Source organism: Drosophila kikkawai, chromosome 3R (assembly GCF_030179895.1).
Source record: "Drosophila kikkawai strain 14028-0561.14 chromosome 3R, DkikHiC1v2, whole genome shotgun sequence".
Taxonomy (NCBI): domain Eukaryota; kingdom Metazoa; phylum Arthropoda; class Insecta; order Diptera; family Drosophilidae; genus Drosophila; species Drosophila kikkawai.
Genome location: NC_091731.1, coordinates 19,630,886 through 19,652,865, shown reverse-complemented (window position 1 = coordinate 19,652,865; position 21,980 = coordinate 19,630,886). Strand labels below are relative to the sequence as shown.

At 41.0% G+C, this 21,980-nt stretch overlaps 1 protein-coding gene across 1 annotated transcript; it reads left to right on the top strand.

Moving 5' to 3' along the window:
- The first annotated feature begins 21,230 nt into the window (after positions 1 to 21,230).
- Positions 21,231 to 21,919, top strand: Eh (Eclosion hormone). Its single transcript, XM_017167925.3, has 3 exons — positions 21,231 to 21,350; positions 21,428 to 21,456; positions 21,738 to 21,919. The coding sequence occupies exons 1-3, from the start codon at positions 21,242 to 21,244 to the stop codon at positions 21,891 to 21,893; spliced, it is 294 nt and encodes a 97-aa protein (XP_017023414.1). The 5' UTR covers positions 21,231 to 21,241; the 3' UTR covers positions 21,894 to 21,919.
- The last annotated feature ends 61 nt before the right edge of the window (positions 21,920 to 21,980 follow it).

The following is a 21,980-nucleotide window of genomic DNA, read 5'->3' as shown; positions in this document are numbered from 1 at the left end:
TTTTATTTATATATATATAAGAATCAAAATTGTTTCTTAAGAAAAGCTAAAGCGAATAATTTATACATTAAATATTTACTTTCTCAGAATTCAGGATAGATTTGTGGTGCTTAAGATATTCTTAGATTTGTTTCCTGGAAATCGTATGACCTTTTTATTTCGGGCTTAAATATTTCTTCATTGACTTCAATGAACTTTGGTGGGTATAAATACTCAAGCTTAGCCAGTAAAATGTATTTATTTTGCGATCCACTGTCGAAATGAAACTATTGGTGAGTAAAGCTAAAGCTAAGTATATCCCCAAATAATTCAATATTTATTTAAACCGCAGGTTGTCCTCTTTGTCGTGATGGCTGTTGTCCTAAACAGCATAATGCCCATTGTGGCCAGGACTCAGGAGTGCGACTGTAGCCGCTGTTTGACAACGTCCTACAAAGTCGTGCCCATGTCACTTAAAATTTCGTCTTCATTTGGAAAAAATAACCGACACCAGCCTGGGCGTTATATACAATAAATAAATAAAAGAGTTTTGAGTTAAGAGAGTAACTTGATCTTGTTTTTATTTATCAAATAAAAATGATTTGAAATATGGGCTCTTATTTGTATTTTTTGATATCTACGATTATGAGACATCCACTGACTTCAGAAAATCCTACCTCTCAGTAGATTTTTTTCATATCGAACCACTTTTGCCGTTTCACCAGGAAACAGGATGTTGGAACGCGAACGCGAGCAAACTGTCAATTGGCTCAATCAAATCAGAGCATTAAAATCGCATTAATGGTGCCAGCGGCAACGACATCAAATCTGCGAAGATTGTCAGTCAGTCTGGCATAACGAAACTATTTCTCGCCCGACTAACCTAACCCACTGCGGCCAAGTGGATGCAGTGGGGCGTTAACGATAAAATGATTAGCCGCCACGGAAACCCAACCCAAGTCGGGGCGGGGACAAGGACAAGTTGCTAAGTAGCTGGGCGTTTGTTGCAAAAAAACAAATGAAACTTAATGAACTTTGGTGGGCGGTGGGTGCTCTGTGCTCCGAGCTCCTTATTCTGAGACCTGCCCTCTGTGTCTGCTGGCTAAACAACATTGACGCCGGCGAAATTCATCCCAACAAATGGCAGGCACTTTGCAGTGGCAGCACATAAGCTCCATCCAGTAAATTGATGCAAGCACTCCGCCGCCGAGTTTGGATAGTGTAGAGTATGCCTACACTCGCAGGAAATCATCAGGAAGTCATGAAAATAAAAAAAAACGAATCCATAGAGTCACAGAATTCACAAGAAATTTAAGCGAGTTAATATATAAATAATAAAGCAGAAAATCTTATCGCGGAATATTTGGCAACTCCAAATATTTACTTTTAATTTTTATAGAAATTCTTAATCTATATTTTTTTCAACATAACTTGGGTTATTTTTGCTCTGTGTGCTTAGAACGCTCGTAATGGCTGCAATAACCGCAACCGAATAAAATTCAATCTGTGGAATGCTCTGCGCTCTCGCATTTTCTGCTGACAATCTGCAAACATAAGTGCAGCCGGCGAACCAGTCGCATCAGCATCAGAATCAGCCATGGCTTCAAGTTAAAAAGCACTCAGCGCGGGCAGGGCGGGCATCATCTCGTATGTAACTCCGGAAATGGCTAAAGACACGGTCCCAGCATCCGTCGGCATCTCCAGCAACTCCCAACTCCCATTCCGCAGCTCCCAGACAGCGGAGCATTTCCAGCGCCATTTGCGCCCTGCACTGCATCAGCATCGGAGCTTCAGCGCATTATTGGATGATTTATTGACGTCGATATGCTTAGTTGAGCAGCGTGCAGGCAGCCATTTTTAGAGTGTCTGCATGCGTGTGCCACACACACACACACACACACACAGGGACAGAGAGAGAAATTAATGTGAGGACTATAAAATACCTAGAAATAGTGTTTCCCTATAAAAGAGATAAAATCCAAAGGAGAACAAAATGAAATTTAAGGTCTTGTAAAAATTTAAGAAATATTTAGAGTACAAGAATATTTATATCCTTATGTTAAAGTTTTATGTCTTCCTCAGGAATACTATATACCCTGTTGGACCGATAGTACCGTCTACAAAAAGGACGCACAAACATGACTCTACATTGGCCTCATTAGGCGAATGCATCGGCGTCACCATCGCATAAAACTACACTGACTACGACAATCTTTCATGGCAGCGTCTCTCCAGCTCGTTTCGATCTTTTTGAATTTTTGCAAACTTTTTGCCGTTTTGTCAGTCATGGAACATACGGACATAATGTACGATTGGAATATGCCACATTAAAGATTGGGCACGCGCTGTGCCACAAATTGCATTTCGCTGGCGATGGCCAAATCGTCTAGCTATGCTTATATCTCAGTCCTATACATATGGATATTTTTGGCTACCGGCGATAACGGTTGCCTCTAAATATATGTATATATATTGTACTCGTATATACAAAGTTAGAGATGCATATTCCGATGGCAATGCATTTGGCTGGCAGCGCGCAAACTAATTGCATGCGAGGCTGGATAAATGGGCCCTGGATGTCGATCAATAAGGGCCAGAGGGCTGCTGCCGTCGATTGCTTTATGCATGCGGAATATTTGCGTCTTGCCAAGCTTCCACACATACATATGCATTTGCGAAATACGCTTTCCTGATGCTCCTGGCTAAAGGACACAACACAACGCAACACACACACATCCGCTTGCCAAATATTTGCTTCCGTCAAATCAACAAATTCATACATTTTTGATGGCACTGCAAATGGAGCTGCAAGGCTCCTTTCTCCGGGTTTGTGTGCCATTGCTGTCAGCAAATTTCATTTCTTATTGTCAATCGAGGAGTGATATGCTTTTAGCAATAAGCAGCAAACGGAAATGCACACTTGCGTTTTTGCAGCGGATGCTGTCGCCAGAGAGAGCGGAAGTGGAATTGGCTGCAAGTCTGCGAAAATTCGTTGCCATTATTTATGCAATGGCAATTGTAGAGCGAGGCTTTTGGCCCGTTTATAGCACAGTAGATATCCTCTGAATGGAAAGTGTCTTAATTATTAATAAATATAAATTATAAACATATTTATGCCAAGAGTGCATGCACAAGTAAAGGAATTCGAAAATAGTTAATTAATTAAACAAACTTGGAAAGTGATATAAAATGATATACATAAAATGTTTACAAAATCATCACCCACTGTAGATAGATTTTCGCGCTCTAATGAACAAAATCGCATTAGCTGGCATGATGATGGATATGACTACCATTATTATTAATATATTGTTACAATAGAACAAAAGCGCTGAGGCAAATTGCAGTTCATTGTCCACGGGGAAGCCAACTCGTGTAATTGCAGCGCAAATTAAATAACTCAATTTGCTTTTAGCCGGTCAATGAATTCGATTTGTATTTTATTTAAATGCAATTCTGTTGCTCAAACAAAGCAAAGCGAACAAAATGAGGCACTGCCACTGGTACTGGCTCTGGCTCTGGCTCTGGCTCCTTGGGAGAATTGGCAAAAGCACTCACGCTGATTGCGTTACTTAAGTTGCCTAGAGAAATTGGCGAGCAAGTGGATGTCCGACTGCAAGGACGTCTGATTTATCGCCGGGAACAGGACGTGCGATAGTTGCGACTCGGCATCGACAGGATCTCTATAAAAGTACGTTCGTCCTAGTCATCGTTGTGTGTATTTCCAGCAAAGACAATCAAAGTTAGCACGTGTCGTAAATACGTTTATGTAGCAAACAAAAAAAGCAGCATTAGTATGTGCATATTTATGTGGACAGAGCTCAAATCGGTTCACTTTCCACTTTAGCAAGAGACGCTTTTTCCGGGCAAAGTTTAATTGAAAAAGTCCGCTTAAGTAGACCAAGTGCCTGTCCAAAGTTTATCCTCAATATGGTCCGCATTGAGTCCGTGCTATATTATTTACTTAAAAATTAGGTACTTCATGCTAAGCATATGGAAATTACAACTCTCTTTCACAGCTTTAGCAGCTTCTGACTGGCAATTTTATATTATTCAAGGGTATAAAAATATTGCTATCAATGACGGTATAGTTTTCATTCTCCTCTTTTTTATATAAACCTTTAAATTTGCTTTTATTAATTTCTTTGTTAACTAAATATAACACATTCTTTAAAATTAAACTGCAAGAGGCAGGGAACTAAATCGTTAATACAAATTTTTTAAATACTAATGTTTGCCTATATTCCTTTAATATGACTTAAAATAATCTCAACTTGTTTTTACTATAGCTTAGAGAACATCTTTAAAATTCAGCCCGATTTTGTGTGCGAATATTTCCGTTTCCATTTATTTTATTGATGTCTTGGATGTCCCTGGGATATATCACGATTCCCAGCGGCGTATATCCACGTTACCTACACGAGTACAGATGCTTATTCCCACATCGCAGCGATTTGTAAAACCCGACACCTCCGCAAAAACAGTGTGCATGTCGCTTTTGTGTGTGTTGTTGTCATTGTTGCTTTTGCCGCATTTCCCGGGGAAGACAAATAACATTTTCCGCCTTTCAAGATTTCATAACGCTTCAATAAACCCGAAAAGCATCGGTTTGCTGGGTCCTTTGGTGCTTGGGTCCTTGGGTCCTCGTTAGCAAGTGTGCTCTTTCGGGTTGTGTCTTGTTAGTTGAACGGTTTGATTCATGTGGCGTCTGTTTTGGGAACTCTGTACCCGAACATCCCACTCGATGTCAGTTCAAATAAAACTCCTCAAAGTTGGCCATAATGAGATGCCCAATGAGGTCCCGACACTTCGAGCACAAAAACGCAATTAAACTTGGGTCAACCGAGGAAACCGAGCGGGGACCCAGCGAAACTTTTCAGCAAATTGACAGCTAATTAATTTGCCAATGAGCTGGAGGTTAGGCCATCAGAGCACCGAACACCTGGCTGGCACACTGACTAACTGACTGACTTATTCGCAAATTGGGCACTTAAGTGTCCCGGGAGGATGCGCTTTATGACAGCGACAATTGGAGCTAATTAGCCGGGATTATGCAGGCGATTCGCTGAAAACTCCCCCTCGAAAATAAATGAAATTCGTGAGTTGTTTGCTGAGCATAAATTTTGGCATTAACATGCTCATTGCTCAGCGAATGGCAGCCGGACACGAACCAGGGATATCCGGATACGCTCAAGGATTTGCCAGACGGGGAAATGGACAAAACGCGCCTCCCTCGCACAATTTACGAGTTCTCGGGTGTAATAAATTAGCCAAAACTTGTTACGCAAACTGAAAATGCCAATAAAAAATGCGTTGCGAAAAACAGAGGCTAATAAATTATTGACCTCCCATCGCCTGGCGCTTTTTGTAAGGCGATTTAATGGGAGTATTACGATACTTGTAAAACAGAAACGAACACTAAATTTGTATTAAGGCAATGAACAATTGCTAGAAATTGCGACTCGAGTTACATTTTAATATCATATTATTTACTCTGCTGGCAATATCCAAATGTAAACGGAGCCAAAACCTAGATTCAATCAGTTTAATTAAGGCCGAAGACATCGCTGTAATTGCTGAGTAACCAGGCAACTTTTCAGGGCATACATTGCATTAGTTTTATTTGCGCAGCGCTTAAAAACGCATTGCACTCGAAGAGCAAATCAATTGAATTGGCGCAATGTTGCCAGGCAACTTTGACTGCAGCATCAGGATAAAAGGTGCAGCAGCAGAGAAAGGAGCAAAGGAGTTGCCTCTGCAGCAGCAGCACAAGGATCTCATTGTTGCGCACAAACTTTAAAAAACTTTTCGAGTGCCCATCCGACTTTATTCACTCTCCTCAGCCAGCCCTCCTCGATGCTCGTCCTGCCCAGCTAGGACCCTCCAGTTGACTTTGAGTGGCTTTTGGGTGTCTTTAATCCACTTCAGCTCGGAGGCAGGGAGACATAATCATTCTGCATATTCAACTGCTCCTGCAACTTATGAGCTTCGGTTTACATTGAAACTCAAATCAAAGTTGCTCGTTCTTCTATTTGCATTGGAAATGCATTTTGCCAGCTCTCATTCTATTTAAAAATTTCATTTTTTTCTACCTCTTTCGGCCAGCACTTAAGTTTCGTTAAGCCATAAAAGTTTTCTGACTTTGGTAATATTTTTGGCCTGGCTAATGCATTGATTTTACTTGTCTGAAAAGCCAGTTTCAGGATTTAATGGCAATTTACAATTCGTGGTTGGAAACAAATGACTTTTTAATTAGGATTAGATTTTATAGCAAGCACATAAACTAAATTCAAGATGTTTTATAGATTACATTCACAATTGTATATGCAAAATTCAGGACCTAGAAAAACCTCCCTTAAAATTGTGACTTTTCCAGTGCATCCTTTACCAAGCCATAATCATAATCACTCAATATTTACATAAATTTGCATTGTAAAGTAAGTACAAATTGTGATTTCAACTACAAATAAAGATGCACTTAAGCGGCTTTACTGGCATTGCAAATAAGTCCTTGATACAGGAAGCAGCATTGAGAGAGAGAGAGACTCTTCTGGCACACGTCAATATTCATTAATCCTTTCGGCCTCGTTCTCACATAAATCGCCAGTTGAAATGTGTGTACATATATAATAGTATATGAATATATTGCGTATACGCAACGTTGGCCCATCAGGGAGCCGTAATTAAGTGCCTTAATGCACAGCAAAATCTACTTTCAACACATATGCCACACATATACACACACACGCACACACAGACGAAAAGGATTTTTATTCAGTTAGGTATTAAAGGGACATAAACAATAAGTGAAACTGCAGCTGACAGCACGTAAATATTTATGAAATTTTCACAACAAACAAAATCTAACTAAGGCAAATAAATGCTTGCAGGCATAACCGTATAATACACTGCAATCGAAGCCTTTACGCACACAGGGACAGGCCGGATACCAAAGGATATGGCTGGAAGAATAAGATACAGGGGAGCGTGGGGCCAGGACACGTGCGGTGCCTGCCCTTAAGGACAATGTGACCGATATGCAAAAGTTTCCGACCACAGCACTGAGAGGATGTGCTGACATTGTCCAGAGACAGTTACCTGTGATATTTTGTGAAATGCTAACGGAAAACACAGGACTCTAGACCGAGACAGCCTCCATATGCACACACGAACCCACTCGTATAAACAGGATTATGTGTCTCGGGGGGGTTATGTAAGTAAGCTTCCGTTGTAAATTAATTTTGTAGCCAGCCGGACACACTGAGGGAAAATGAAAAGGATTTTCCCCACCTATTGTTGCTTGGGGTCGTGCCTGGCCAGCACCTGAAATTGAAACTACACAGGACATGGACAACTGTCGAATTTTAGGCAAACACACCAGAGGTCAGCAGAAGATAGTTTTTTAAGACAAATAAAAAGTCTATTTACTAATTTAAAAAAGGTATATTAATAAAAGATGTATTTTTAATATTCCTTTTAGTAAAACAAATAAGTATAATATTTAAAGAAAATATTTCTAGAAATGTTCAAAGTGTGTACCAGCATATCCTATATATTTTATCATAGTTTCAGCTATTATATTGACCCCTGCTTTATATATTTTTTACATTACATATTTGGGTCGAGAGAAAAGACGGCCCCAAAGTTGCATGAATGAATGATTTGCTGTGTGGAAATATTTTTAATTTTGGCATAGCTCTGATTTGATTGTGTCTGGCCAAGGCGAGCGCCAAGGTTTGTGGATTTTTCTGCTGCTTGCCCCGAGAATGTCCTGTGCCTTTTCTTTTATACATATTTTTTTTTCTTCTTTTTTTTTGTACATTCTGCGGAGTGGAGACAATTTTTCGCTTTGTTCGTTTGACATTTGCTGGATGGCTGAAGGACGGGTTGACCGAAAGACTCCGCTATCTCTTCGCCGCTCTCTGACAATGTCCATGCTTTTGATATTGATGTCCTTTGAAGTGTTTTCAATTAGTTTGCATTTCGCTTGTCGCTATTCCTGCACTCCTTCGTATCTTACTGGGGGTTCCTTTTTGTGTCCTAGGCATTGGGGGTATATAACATTCATGTTTGAAAAGGCTTAAGAACTTACAGTTTTGTTAAAACTAAATACTTTATTGATAAAATGCGACTGTTAGTTAGCTATTGTTTAAGTAATTATACTTTTATAAATCATTTACCAAATACAAAATGGATAAACTCTATTTGAATACTCGGTATCTCCTTGTTGTTACGCCTTTTTCTTGTTCTACTCCTGCAGCGGGCAGCAGGCTAGAGGGCATATTAATAAAAGACAGACGACGACCAGGGGAATGTCCTGTGACCGTCTGCTAATTGAACGGACTATCCAATCCGTCCGGGACTTGTCAGCTTTGCGCCAAATGAGTTTCAAAGGTAAACGGGGAGCGGAAAACTGGCAACTGCACAAAACTGTCTACATGTGTCCCAAATTGGCGCTCAGTCGGATTAGCTGCTTTTTGCTACAATCACTAGCCTCTTTTTTCGTCCTTTTAGCCGCTGCACTCAGGTATGACAACTGCGAACAGGTGGCTGGCAAACATTTACGTAAACTGCTCGACCCCTTTCCAGCCTTTCAGCTGGCCATAAATATTTGCCCCGGCTAATTCAGTGAGCATCTGGGTCGCGCTGATCTCTGACACGGCTCCTGCATAAATTCAGAGAGTGGCAAGGGAATCTAAATATCCTGCAGATACCCCACTCCACTCTATTCCCCCCATTTCCGTTCTGGGGCCATCGGCATAATTTACTTGGACTTCCGCTTTGGCTCACTCTACCCGTGATGTGCATATTTTATGCCTTTTATCATAATTTATGCGTTGATACGGCAAATGCATAAAATTAAATTCAATTCACACACACACACACAAACACACCGATGTCCTTTTTGTGTTTGCCGAATGCATTCAATTTTGATTTAATGTAATGCCGCGCCCCTATTTTAACTGCAGTTGCCATTTTTAGCTTAGTGCAAATGACTGCTAAAATTTGCATAAATTGCACTTAATATACGGTCCATTTCCATATGAATATTTCGGTGAGATCAGGTTATGCAAATGGAGCCCAGACGTGCCTGATTGGATAATTGCCGGTAATCAACAACAAAAACGCTTTCCTAACCTCTGTGAACTTTGGAAATGGAGCCGCAAATAAATTAAAAAGCGATTTGTGATAAAAATTATTATAATTTTTATTTCAAAATGGAAATATTAAAAGGAATTCAAATGGTTTAAGTGCGTTCTGCTACTAGAAATTGTAAACAAATTGCAAGCTATGTACATTTTTTTTATATTCAATTTTCCCCATTTTCCCCTCACTTTCAGTTAGAAAAATATATCTTCATAACCCAGAGAGGGCAAAATTATTTAATTAAGTCATACAAAGCCTGGCTCCGATTCTAGCTATAGTTCTATTCCGCCTTCTTTGCTCGTTTTATTGAATTCGTTCGTGCAATAAAAATTTATTACCAGGCATCTCCAACCCCCAACCCGATGGTTCCGCCCAGACTGGACCATAAAAAACTTGCGGAGAAAAAAAAAGAGAAAAGGAAAATCGGGGGATAAGGATGGAAGCTGATGATTTTATCACGGCCAGCAGTTTTTCAGCTTGAACTGTGGCAATGGCCTTTTATTCAATTTGCGCGCTTCATTCAAATTGTTCGCCGGCCAACTGGGGGGAAAGAAATGCAAAAGTTTTGGCCGCCTTTTGAACTTTTTGGCACTCGCCACCGATGTATTATTGAGTCTGTAAATCGCCAGCTTGTAGCCAGTTAAGCCAACTGCATCCTGCTGCTTTAATTTCAATTTAACATCAGCAAAAAAAAAAAAATAAAGAAAAAACTGCGAAAATGCGAGAAAGAAATAAAGTAAAAGCACCGCCGCGGGGCGCATAAAATGCGGCATTAATTTGACAGGAAAAGTCTGGGTGCTGAGGCATGTGTGGTGCCTTTTTAGGGGGCGTTAAGGGGTTAAAAGCTGTCGCTGGTGGGGCGAAAAAAAATAAGAAAAAATCGCGTGAGTAACTTAACGTGCAATCATGTGCCAAGCTTGAGGATTCGATTCCCCGAAGATGGCCAGCGGCAAGTCGAAAATATGGGTTTTTACTCACTGAAGGAAAATCGGAAATCCATCAGAGTTGAGTGTTAAGTTTTGATTTAATTTGTAGTTTACATTCAGTTTACAGAATAGTTACAAATGAACTGATATCATAAATTATATTCTTATTACTTTGGCATTTTAAAAAGTTCACATTAATTCCAAATTGCCAGTTTTTTCTTCAAGTATATTCCAAATTTTATTTTATTCAGCTGAGAGCACAAAATGTTCGTTAACATAATCTCAGCCCCGTGCGATCGTTCGATTACCTCAACCTAGGAGGCACCCTTTCCAGGGGTTAAGGTTGGGTTTTCCCGGCAACGTCTGCTTCAAGATCATCCTGGTGGCCCTTGAGGAGGCCATGGCCTCTAAGAGCATACGGCAAATGGAGGAGCTGCCGCCATGTCTGCTTGCCCGGCGAAAATGCAAAATATCCGTACCGCAACCAAAGCCAGAGGACGGCTGTTGCGATAATTAATTCATAATGCCAGGAGAGTATCCACTCGAGTGGCCAAGAAGAGCAGAGCAAACACTTTATTAAAATTAAAATTTATCTAAATTGCGACAGCAAGCTATTCTATCCGCAAAGTACTTGGGCAACTCCGTCCACCGCCACCGTCACCGCCTCCGCCTCGGCCTGACAATGACGGAAGGGTTGTTCCTGCAAAGCAAAGTGTCTGGCCCCGTTCTGGATGTTTTTTATTTTCCTTCAGCCAGGACTTACTTTTCCCCTTCTCCCGAACTGCACTCCTTGTTGCTGCTACTCCGGCGTCTTGTGTCTGTCAAACGTCAGTCTTGGCGCTGTGGAGCGTTGAAATTGAAAGCTCTGCTCGCTTTGTCTTCTGCCCAGGTGGTGAGAAAGCTGGTGGAGATTTGAGGGGGTGAAAGGGAATGGGAGATGGTGCAGTGGTACTGGGGGCCCGTGCCTTTGCATTCCCAATGTGTCACTTTGATTTATTATTTTCGACAGCCCTCCCCACGGAGCCCTGCTTAAGGCACTTGTGAGTAAAAGCAGAAGGAAAAGCGTACACTAGGATCGAAAAGGTATATTAAAATATTAAAGAATTATATAATGACAATATAATATTTATTTATTATTTTAGATTAAAAATATATATATAAGGATTGTTGAAGCTTGACTATAATTATACAATTTCTTAAGATCGCATCACTTGATGCTAGATTTCTAGATCATATAAATACAATATTTTCGATGTGATTTTAAGTGCGATATTTCTTCCAAAGTATCATTTCGGACATAATCCACTCTCACCTGAAGATATCCTAATTTCTTTCAGTATATTGGCATCTGTGTGCGGTTCTTGGGGAGAGCACAGCTCGAGCGCAATTTTTCATTTCCCTTTGCATTTTTTACACGCCCCTGCCACTTTGCGTTTTTATCTCATTTATTTATTTTACAATTAGACAAAGTGAAGTGCACTTCCACACGGGCAACAGCTGCACATGCTCGGCGAGGCTGCTGTGGGGTCCACAGGTTAGGGATTGGGGTGGCAATTGCAATTGCAATCGCAATGGCATCTGCACCTCCATGTCCACATCCACGTGCCCGTCGGTTGTGAACTTTGCGGCATGGCAGCGGGCCAAGACCCCGGGAACTGGGAGAGGGCCAAAAAGGTACTGTAGGCGGCGGCGGCGGCGGCGGTGGCCTTGTGGCTGTCCTAAATCAAAAGCTTACGGCCGAACTGCTTAAAATTAACATTAAGGCTTAAGTACGGCACAGCATAGGCTCATGGCACACAGATACCAGATACGAGCGAACGAGATACTTTCTTGCCGAGATACTTTCTCGCCAAGGCTGAGCAATAATCATAAAAGTAGCCCGCACACAAGTCTCTCGCAAAACTTTTCACATCGACGAAACAAATGGCAAATGGCCTGGTAGAAGAAACACTTAAGCGCCAGGTAAGTGAAAACTCAAATAAAAATGGCAAAACACCCCCCGAAAAAAAAGGAGGAAAACTTTTACAATGCGAACGCGACTCGACGTTGGGCTATTTTTGGGCCTCGCAAACTTCAGGCTCCGTTCGGATTCGATGAACCCCCATCCGGCAGCTCTTAAAGGCAGCTTTACGTAAGACTTTAATTCAGATTTACGGATGGAATGAGATGTTATGTATCCGGGGAAAACTAATCTAAAAAAACAAAGAAATATTATAAAAACGATAATTATACTCAAAATGCTTAAAATAAATTCTTGGTAAGAGTTTTATGCACTTAATCAACTATTGTAACTTATATAGCTTTGTAATTCCAAACCCATTAATAAATGTTCTCATTTCTATGATTCAGTTACTAAACTGACTGTTTGATATTATAAAAGGCACATTACGAATTGAATATAAACGGGTTCCATTCGGAATTAAGTGTCTTTGCACCCACGTTTTCTGTGCAGCTTTGATGCTCCCCTCGATGCGCCTTGGGCTAGGCTTTATTATTGCGGCGTCAGCTCTTTGAAGTCAGCACAAATTTTGATTGCAAACGGCCAGCGGCCTGACATTTATTGCCGTCCGGCTTGGACTTTCGTCTGTGGACAGTGGCTTGTGGTGCAGGCATTGCTCGGACTCCAGTTGGCTGCCCGATTATGGAACTCTGCATCCTCCAAGTGTAATTTCAGCTTTATCTGGCTTGCCTTAAATTCGAAAAAGAAACTCCAGAAGGCAACAGAAAGAGGCAAACACTAAGGCAAACTGCTAGTTTTCATTGCATTAGCCTGGCCGGCAAGGTTGAAATGTCAACGCAAGTCACACAGAGACAATCATACAAGCCCACACACCACCCACTGGCACAGAGATTTATCGGGAAATATGCAACTGCGCAATTTTGCCCCTCCATTTTGTGTTAGCCAGCCGAGTTACCATTTTGGCTAGTTCGTTTTAGCCAAAAAATGGATTGAGGTTGTCATTTAATAATTAAAACTAGTTCTAGTTAAGTTATCTGTATTTTGTTAGTATTTATTAAATATATTAATACGTGGGAGTAAAATTGGGAATGAGTATGTTAATATAATTTTAAAAGACAGGAGAATTCTAGAATTCTTAATAATAAAAATGAGAGAAAACTTTAAAGAAATATATAAAAAAAGAACCTCAAATACAAATTACTTTAGTGAAATATAAATTTAGCTTAGTGACAAAGAAAACAATTGTTTCCTGATACTAATACCTTAAAAGGGTATATAAATTAACCTGTTTTTCTTATTAAAAACTTTGAATTTGTATATTAAGCACCCTTATAATCTGTTCTTCCTCTTTATACTTGTCCAGAATCTGTGCCATCACTATCGCCCCCGCATCTGAGTGGGCAACCAGAGTTGAAAAATTTGTGAAATGCGACCCAATTTTGTCGTATCGCAACATGGCAGAGTTCGACACATTTCCGCACCTAGACAGGGGCTGATTCAGAGAGGGTGCAAGAGCAACGGATTTTCCCCACTGACATTTTGTCGAGTTGTGCATTTTTGGACAGACCGTGTGCCGCCCCCACCACCCACTAGCATCAGTCCACTCTTCATGGGCCATCCGTCAGTTCGATTTATGTCACGCAAACACGGTAGCCCCGCGTGCATTTGCGTTTGCTAATTAACAAACGTTTGGTCTAATTTCCAGGCAGGGACACTTTTTATTTGGCGGTCAAACTGACTAATTACACCGCAATGTAATCAACTGGTGCAGTAGTACACTTCATCAGCAGGAAAATACTTTATTTACGGAGTTAACCACAGGAAAAAAATATAGAATGAAAAGCCAAAGGGGGTTTGTACCCTTCTGGAAATTAATTTAAGGTCAAATAATATCCTTAAAAAATAAAAATCTTCTTCAGAATTAATATTCAAATTCAAAACTGGGAAATAATACTTTAAAAATGATTAAATTTATTAATGCCACAGTTTGTTGATTTAATGATTGTAAAGGGGGTTTCCTCCCCGTGCCGTCGGTTATTTGAATTGCCTGCAAAAATATGTGCTGATGTACATTTCAAAATCCATTAACGAGCTTTGAACGCGTCCTTTTGTTTCCCTCACAATGAACAGGGTTAAATTATTTTGAAATTATTTCTATCGCCGGTGGGGGGTGGTCGCTGTGGTCATGAAAATTCTCAGCTTTTTATGCAGTGTTGGGCAACATTTCGGTGCAAAAAATCCTAATAATTGAAGCGTTTAAATTCACATCAATATAAATTATGCACAGTTAGTGTAATGAATATTTTGCAGTTAAATACCACACCGACCTCTGTCCCCAGCTCTTGTTTTGGGAAGCCACTCTAATGCGAGATTACCATGAAGCGTGTTATTATAAAATATATTTCAAATAAATGCCCATTAAGGTTCATTAGCGAATGGTAGTTGACAGCCCCTCGAAAGGTAATGAAGGTAATGAGTATATTTATAATGTTTTGAAAACTATTATAAATAATTTTTATTATTTATATTAAAATTTAATAAGAAAGTTATTAAAAAAAAAACAAGCTTTAAGGGCTTCAAGAGTAATCCCCACTTCGAATCATACCTTTTTTTCTACTTTATCTGTCGAACGATGATGGTGGGGCTCTTCATAAGCACTAATGCCAGTAATTAATGTGTATTTGCAATAATTAATCAGCTGCTTGTACTATTTATAATTGCCAAAGTGTGCGCTAATGCGAGTATGCACTAACGCATTGAGCCATATATTTGGATTAGGCAGTAATAACAAATTGAGGGTACTGCGAGCCGCATTAATTAAGCTTGTCAATTTAAATATTTATAAAATAATGGTAATTAAGATCTTCAGATGTAATTTTCCTTATTATATACAATATTTTTACTCGGGCATGAATCCGTAAATGAAATTCGATTAGGCTGCAATGACAAATCTCATTTCCATCCGAATAGGTTTTATACTCCAGGATACCTGCTGGCAATCTTTGCCGAAAACCGCAAAAAGCAATTATCAAATAAAGCAAAACAAGGACATTTTGGCCAAGCATTGCAAACAAACAAAGCAATGCAAAACAACAGGACATCAAAAAACAAAAGCAGCTCCGAGTCAAACGCAAAATGAAAGGACATTAAACATGAACGAGCATTGTGGCACAAAGTAAATGGCAGGATTAAAACGGCTCATTCTGTCTCTGGCCGTATGTGTGTGTGTGTGTGGGCGGGCATCCATGACCACGGATGCAAGGACACATCCCTGCAACCTCCTCCTGAGCCTCCTGCGGCCGCAATGCCGCCACTTAAGCAGCGCTACGTGAGCCAAGAGACACACACGCAAATAACTGCGGGGGTAGCTTTTAATTATCTCGTTATTTTTTAATTTCCACCATTTCACTGATTTCATTTTGAGCACATCGAGCGCGACGGGTGGTCGGTCGCCAAATGGAAAACGGGAGAAAAACAAAATAGGCGGCAGTAGGAGAAGCCGGCTCCGTAATCCCGACGCCATTCCAACCTGCTGAATATGCAGAAAACGAGGACCTTAAGACGCAACTAATTCTCAGCTCGCTTAATTCTGTCCAGGTTGTTGTCTTTGAGGGACACGGGGAAAAATAATCAGGTGAATAAAGGATTTAGACAATTAAGCTATTGCTTAAGAATTCTTTAAGCCTAGCGTCCTAGTTAGTTATCTTGAAAGAATAGTTCAATTTCAAATTTAATCAATAAATATAGTCTTGCAAGATCGTAAACCCTCTTTTTATGTTCAAATATTAAATAAAGTTAATAATGTCAAACTTGCCATCTCATTTAAGCATTATTAATGTAATTTTTTCTCTGTACTGTGATAATTTGCTTACGCTCTAATGGCCCGGCCACTTGGAGTGGTTCTTAAAGCCCCACAAAAACGACGGCGGAGTGTAAAGTGAGCTGAAAAACAATTAAGTCAGCTGGGGAAGCTCGACGACACCGACAACATCGACCGCCCGACCAACGACCAACAACCACCGACCTCTCGACCCATCAGCCCTCCACATTAACATCAAATTAGTTCGTGGATTAACACGTTTTTCACATGCCGGTGGCGAAGAGCGGGCAGGGAACTCCAGGAGCCAAGCCCAAGCTCCATTACGCATACGACACGTTGGCGGAGAGGGGTCCTGGAAGGCACCACCCGTTCTTTAGTTTTCCCCCCTCCGTGCTCAGCGAAGCATGTGAAAGGCTTACTACACTAATTATACTCATGGCCGGCCTTTATTTTTCGGGGACATAGTTAAAAATACTCCAAACTTTATTATTAACAAGTGAAACTATATTAAGAGTTGCCATCCGCTCCATCCGGGATTGGATAAAATGAGAGGATAACGAGGCTGACAGCTCAGGTTAAAGCAATAGTATTAAAGGGTTCATCTTAAATTTAAATAAAATGTTTAGAAATATAATTTAGCTGCATAATACTTGGGTTTCAAGAGTATACGCTAGTAGAAACTACATAGTGTTGCCAAAAACAAATCACTTCTTTAAACGAAAAACAAATGATTTAAATGTATTTAAAAATAAACCCCAAATTAAATCCATCTTCCACATACAAAGTTTTCTCCAGAAACATGTTACATTTCTAAAAGAGTTTCAGAGCTATTATCCTAGCCACAACTGTGGTTGCATTTAAATAAAGTTTCAGCTCGACCTGGCAAAGTTGCAGCTACAAAATAGGCTTCATCGCTCTTTTGTCATGCCCGGCAAGAGCCGGCAACATATAGCCATATATCTTGGAGCTAAATCAGTGGCACAATGACCATATTGTATGGCTAAAAAATTTAATGCTTACGTGCCTGCAATATCTGCCGGCACAAAGAATGTGATTGCGGCGGATGAAAGGGATATGTGAGGCGCATCGACGGAGCTGGCAAAGTTCATAAATAAAGCGTCCGAAAACCTCGGCTTTTGGCTTTGGTTTAAAATAAAAGTTCCTCTCCACGTCGTCATCGGCGAAAAGAAAAAAAATAATGGAGAAGTTGCTTGGAAAATGCTGCTGCACTATAAAGAAAATCGTTTACTGATTTACTCGCTGTGGTGTTCGGTGGGGAAAATGGGGGAAATCGGGAGGGAAGAACGCTGCAACTAATAAAAGTTTTCGCCGTTCGGCGGGGTTCGGTGCTGGTAGTGGTGTGCCAGCCACACCCCCAAATACACACACTCGAGTCCTGGTCATCCTGGTTGAAATGTTTGCTGTTGTGGATTTTCAGCAATTTCAACGCACGTCCGGAGGGGGCACAACAAAAAAGCTTAATCCGCCCAGCACTTTAATAATGAGATTTATATTGAAGAGAAATTGATTGCCCCAAAAGGGAGTCGATAAATGCCAATAAGCAACTGAATGATCGAGCTTTATAATAGAAAAATATCTACAATGTGCTTCCCTTTTGTATTCCTTTTGCATACACAAAAATAATTAAAATTAGTTTATAGACCTTTGCCACTCAATAAAAACCGTTTTTCGAGAAGTAAGTTGAGTTTATGGATCCACAAATAAAATCAGCAAAAAGATACTCATAGGCTCCACCCACAATGCCCCTATTAGTCACCGGGTCATAATACAAAGTCGTGGGTTCCGTAGCCAGCTCCAGCACATCCAAAATAACACCAGAGGTGAGGTTCCAAGTCAGAAAGTGCCTGGATTCGTAGCTCGCCAGCAGGAACAGCTGCGAGGCACGTGACTCTACCTAGCCTGGGCGGTTGCCCAGGGCATCCTCCGCCACTAGCATCTGATTGGGAGCCGAGGCATTGGTCACATGTAGAACCACGACGACTCCTTGCGGGGATAAAAGAGAAGCTTCTCAAGAAATAATCGGACTAAGTTTCTAGACTGAGGTTCCGAAATGTTACGCTAAAACAGACGGTGAAACAACGGGGCTACCTCATGAAGTTGGCCTAATCATAAGGATAATTGCTCTGATTGTAGCAGAAAACCAAGAGAGTAAGCCAAAATAAATCAATTTTGTTAATTTTTCAAAAATGTCCAATGTTATCTCTTCACAAATCTGCTCAAACTTGGCAAATAAGACTCTCTGAACTTGAAGAAAAGAGAAAAACAATTTTTAATTTTGGTTTTTTAAATCTACGTTTTATTCTCCCAGTGCAAAGTAAGCAGTTCAACCAAGCAGTCCAATGTCAATTGCTACACTGCTTTCAAGTCAAACGGATTCGCCAAATGGCTGCATAGATGCCGCCACCAAGTCCCAGCCTACTGGGTGGCGCTGCTGCCGTTCCCAGGCCGTCTGGCCTGATGAGAGTTGCAAGGAGCGAAATCCGCCTTAAGGCTGGTCTGGAGCAGTCCTGCAAGGCGGGCATTATGAAGCCCGAAGAGCTCAAGACCTCCACGGCTGGCCTGATTCTGCTTGGGCGTGTGGGATCGCTGGATCCTGGGCCGATTGGCGGAAACCTTGTCTATTGTCCCCAATAGCTTCATCAAGTACAATTTCCATTACCTCTTAAACGTGAATGCAGGAGAGCATCTAGACGGCGATAAGCAACCGCGAGGACAGCGCCTACATCCATGTGGGCACTTTGACCGTCTGCAGGCCTCGTTCACCCCCTTTGCAGCCAGCGAGTTGCTGCAGCACGAGCCTATAGATGTCCGAATTGAGAGACCAGAAGCGGGAGGACGAGGCCAGAGCGTGGGGCAGGTGAAGAGTCGCAACGAGATCAGCCTGCGCCACCATCCGCATCTCATTTTGTTCGCCCAGAACGCCGAGTCCCAGGACATCCTGCATCGCCACTTGCCACAGATCAAGGTGCTAACGCGCTGTGAAGTCGTGGAGCTGGAGCTTATGGACGAGAACGCGAATGTCCCACAGAAGCAGAACTTATTCTCGACGGCGGGTGCACTTTGCTCCTTTGGCATCATTGTCAGCGAGGAAGTGGGCCTGACCCCCGAGAAGCGCGACGAGATGCATCAGGCGAATGTGAAGAAGCTCAAGAGGCTGATCAACGAGCTGCAAAAGTATAGCATGCCTCTGGACAACGAGGCCTTTCAGCTGATTGCCAAGAAGGACACCAAATGGCATTTTGAAAATATGGTAAGTCGGAGTCAGTTTATCCTCATTTCTCCTATTTAACTTGGGTTTCATGGCAAGTCAAGGAGTTGGAGGCGGAGATCGACAGCCTCATCAGACTGTCTGCCGGTATGATTTGGTATGATTTCTTTTTCTACGATATATTAACGGAGCACATGCCAGCTGCCGCAAAACAAAGAAAATATTATAATTTAAATGGTTTTATTACGTCAAACATTTCATTTACACAAGCCTGTATTCCATATGCTAATGTGTGTTTTTTATTCAGTTTATAATGAATTAATTAAATGAAATAAATTATTATTTAAACAAGTGGTAAAAACAAAGAAAAATGCGGGAAAAAGGCAACTCCTTTCGCTCGACTGATTTCCTGTTTTTGTAAAACGATTTCCCAGCCCAAAGCCAATGCAGTGCCAAAAGAAACGCAATTAAACTGGCTAAGTGACATCCAGTATCCACTATCCAGTATCCAGTACTCAGAATCAGAATCGGAATCTCAATCAGAACACCGCTGTGAAAAACACTCAAGAAAGTGTACCGACTGCCGCCAGCGGAAGTGACATTTTTGCCCACTTTGCACATATTCAATTAGGTGGACTTGCTGGGGAGATAAATTCATTAAGCAGCAGCACGGCAATCGCACCAACGTGTATAAATACAACAAGAACTCTGCAATCCGTCAGCAGTTGTTCTAGAACCAGTTTGCTGGCAAACAAACGTGTGTTGCCAACGTACGCCCACGCCTTCAGCATCGCCTTTGCTGCCAAACAAACGCTCAACTGCCGGTAAGTAATAGTGTCTCGGGTACTGAGTGTCGATCCTCTGCACATATGTACGTCACTGGTCCGAAAACTTAAGCCCCGTCTTAAGAGTCACGCCCACAAATCGCTTGTGACGTATACGCCGCATGGGCTTTATCCATTACTCATACGCAAACGTATGCGGCGCGTGTTGCCAATTAGTTAGGAAACATACAATTTGTGTCGCATAAAATTAACATAACTAAAAATTTTCCCACGATACCGCCGTATCAACGATTATTTCAGCCCATTCGATAGCCATATATTTCCATATTTTGTTTTGTCTGTTTCACTTCGCACGGAATACTTAAATTGTAAATCGAAACCAGTTGCCAGTCGGCAGCGTGTCCGGTTGGAGGCAGGACAAAAGAATTCCTATTTAAGTTATTACTTTATGTCTCATATCATCGGGCATCTGGTCTTGGGTCCGTTCTACGCTTTACATTTTAACCATATATATTTTTACTGCATTTACAGCGCCATTAATTAATGGGCTCGCCAGTCGCATACGATTTGCATTCATTACGATTTCAGTTCAGTTCGGCTGTGTCCGTTCGCTCGACACTTCCTGATGCCATAGTTGCTTTTTCGAAAAGAGCTTTTTGCTTTAGCCATTTACTTTCTTTCCCAAGTTCGGTGAATTTTTTCGTTTGCTCTTGAGAATCGGGGAAATTTTTATAAGCCTTATCGGTTTGTTAATAAATAACAAGATGCAGGAGGGACTAGAAAGATTTCTGTATGTTTATCCTCAAATAAATCTTAAAAATATTTTTATTATCTTAACACCATTTATAAATACTTGTTTCTGTGTGACTTAATTGGAGCTACTTCTTTGCATTCCTCAAATTCCGTTTGCTAAATACCCTCACTAAAAACGCCATTAAATCCATTCACATGAAAATTATGCAAGATTCAGCATTCAAACATTTTTCTATATAGAGAAATACAATATTTTTTTGCGTATCGTTTGCCAATTTGCATACGCTTAGCAACTATAATGGATATTTTATTGAGTTTGTACTGCTTTCGATTGGCTCAAACATCTGACGTATCTTAGCGCCACTGGGGCTGGCTGGTCGGACGACTTGCCTCGCATCTGCGACCGGCTTCCACAGTTGCTTTTTTTATTTTATTTATATTTTTTTATTTTGTATTTTGCCGCTGCTTCGGGCTTCTTTACGCTGTTAAGCTTTCGCATCTGAGTTTGGGCCGAGAGCATATATAAAATAAGAAGACAAACGAGCGATAATAATTATTTCCACTCCGCTCTAGACAGACAACGGTCGCAATTCAGCCTGCTCTCCTAACCAAAACTTATTGGAGTCTCGAATAGATATCACCATGAACTGCAAGCCCTTGATTTTGTGTACTTTCGTGGCAGTTGCACTCTGTCTGGTGCACTATGGAGGTGCACTGCCCGCCATCGGGCATTACACGCACAAGAGATTTGGTAAGTTTCCTGCAGCAACTAAGCTCTAGAAACTCTCAAACTAATTTTACAATTTTAATCTTGTGTTTTTCCTTTAGATTCCATGGGCGGCATTGACTTCATTCAGGTGGGTAATCAGAAATAATGGGTATTACTCCTTTGAAATTGTAAAACTGGTAGATAAAAACTTTTAAATATAATGCTAAGAGTATATTTTTAAAATACAAGTTGATAAAAACACAATGATTTTCGTTACTACCAAAATAGTTTTGTTAGATAATCAAAAATCGTTGACTTAACATAATTCCTAATCAATCAAATTCATTTAGAACTGAGAAAAGTAATATAAAGTCAAGGATTTCTCATAAAAACCAAGTTATTTATATTTTTACTCTTTTTTATCCTTAGGTCTGTCTAAATAACTGCGTCCAGTGCAAGACCATGCTGGGTGACTACTTCCAGGGTCAGACTTGTGCTCTATCCTGCCTCAAGTTCAAGGGCAAGGCTATCCCCGACTGCGAGGATATAGCCTCCATAGCTCCGTTTCTAAATGCTCTCGAGTAACTTCCCAGCGAAGAAGCGGCTCTTGTGCGGTGTGCGAGGTGTGTGGATATGGATGTGCGTGCTTTTATGGCCTGTGACTCAGGTGTG

What these genes read in the sequence shown, in the direction of transcription:
- Eh (XM_017167925.3), top strand. Translation starts at nt 21,242, where the DNA reads ATGAACTGCAAGCCCTTGATTTTGTGTACTTTCGTGGCAGTTGCACTC. An exon ending in TTACACGCACAAGAGATTTG is followed by an intron (nt 21,351 to 21,427) that starts GTAAGTTTCCTG and finishes TTTTTCCTTTAG; the next exon opens with ATTCCATGGGCGGCATTGAC. An exon ending in GCGGCATTGACTTCATTCAG is followed by an intron (nt 21,457 to 21,737) that starts GTGGGTAATCAG and finishes TTTTATCCTTAG; the next exon opens with GTCTGTCTAAATAACTGCGT.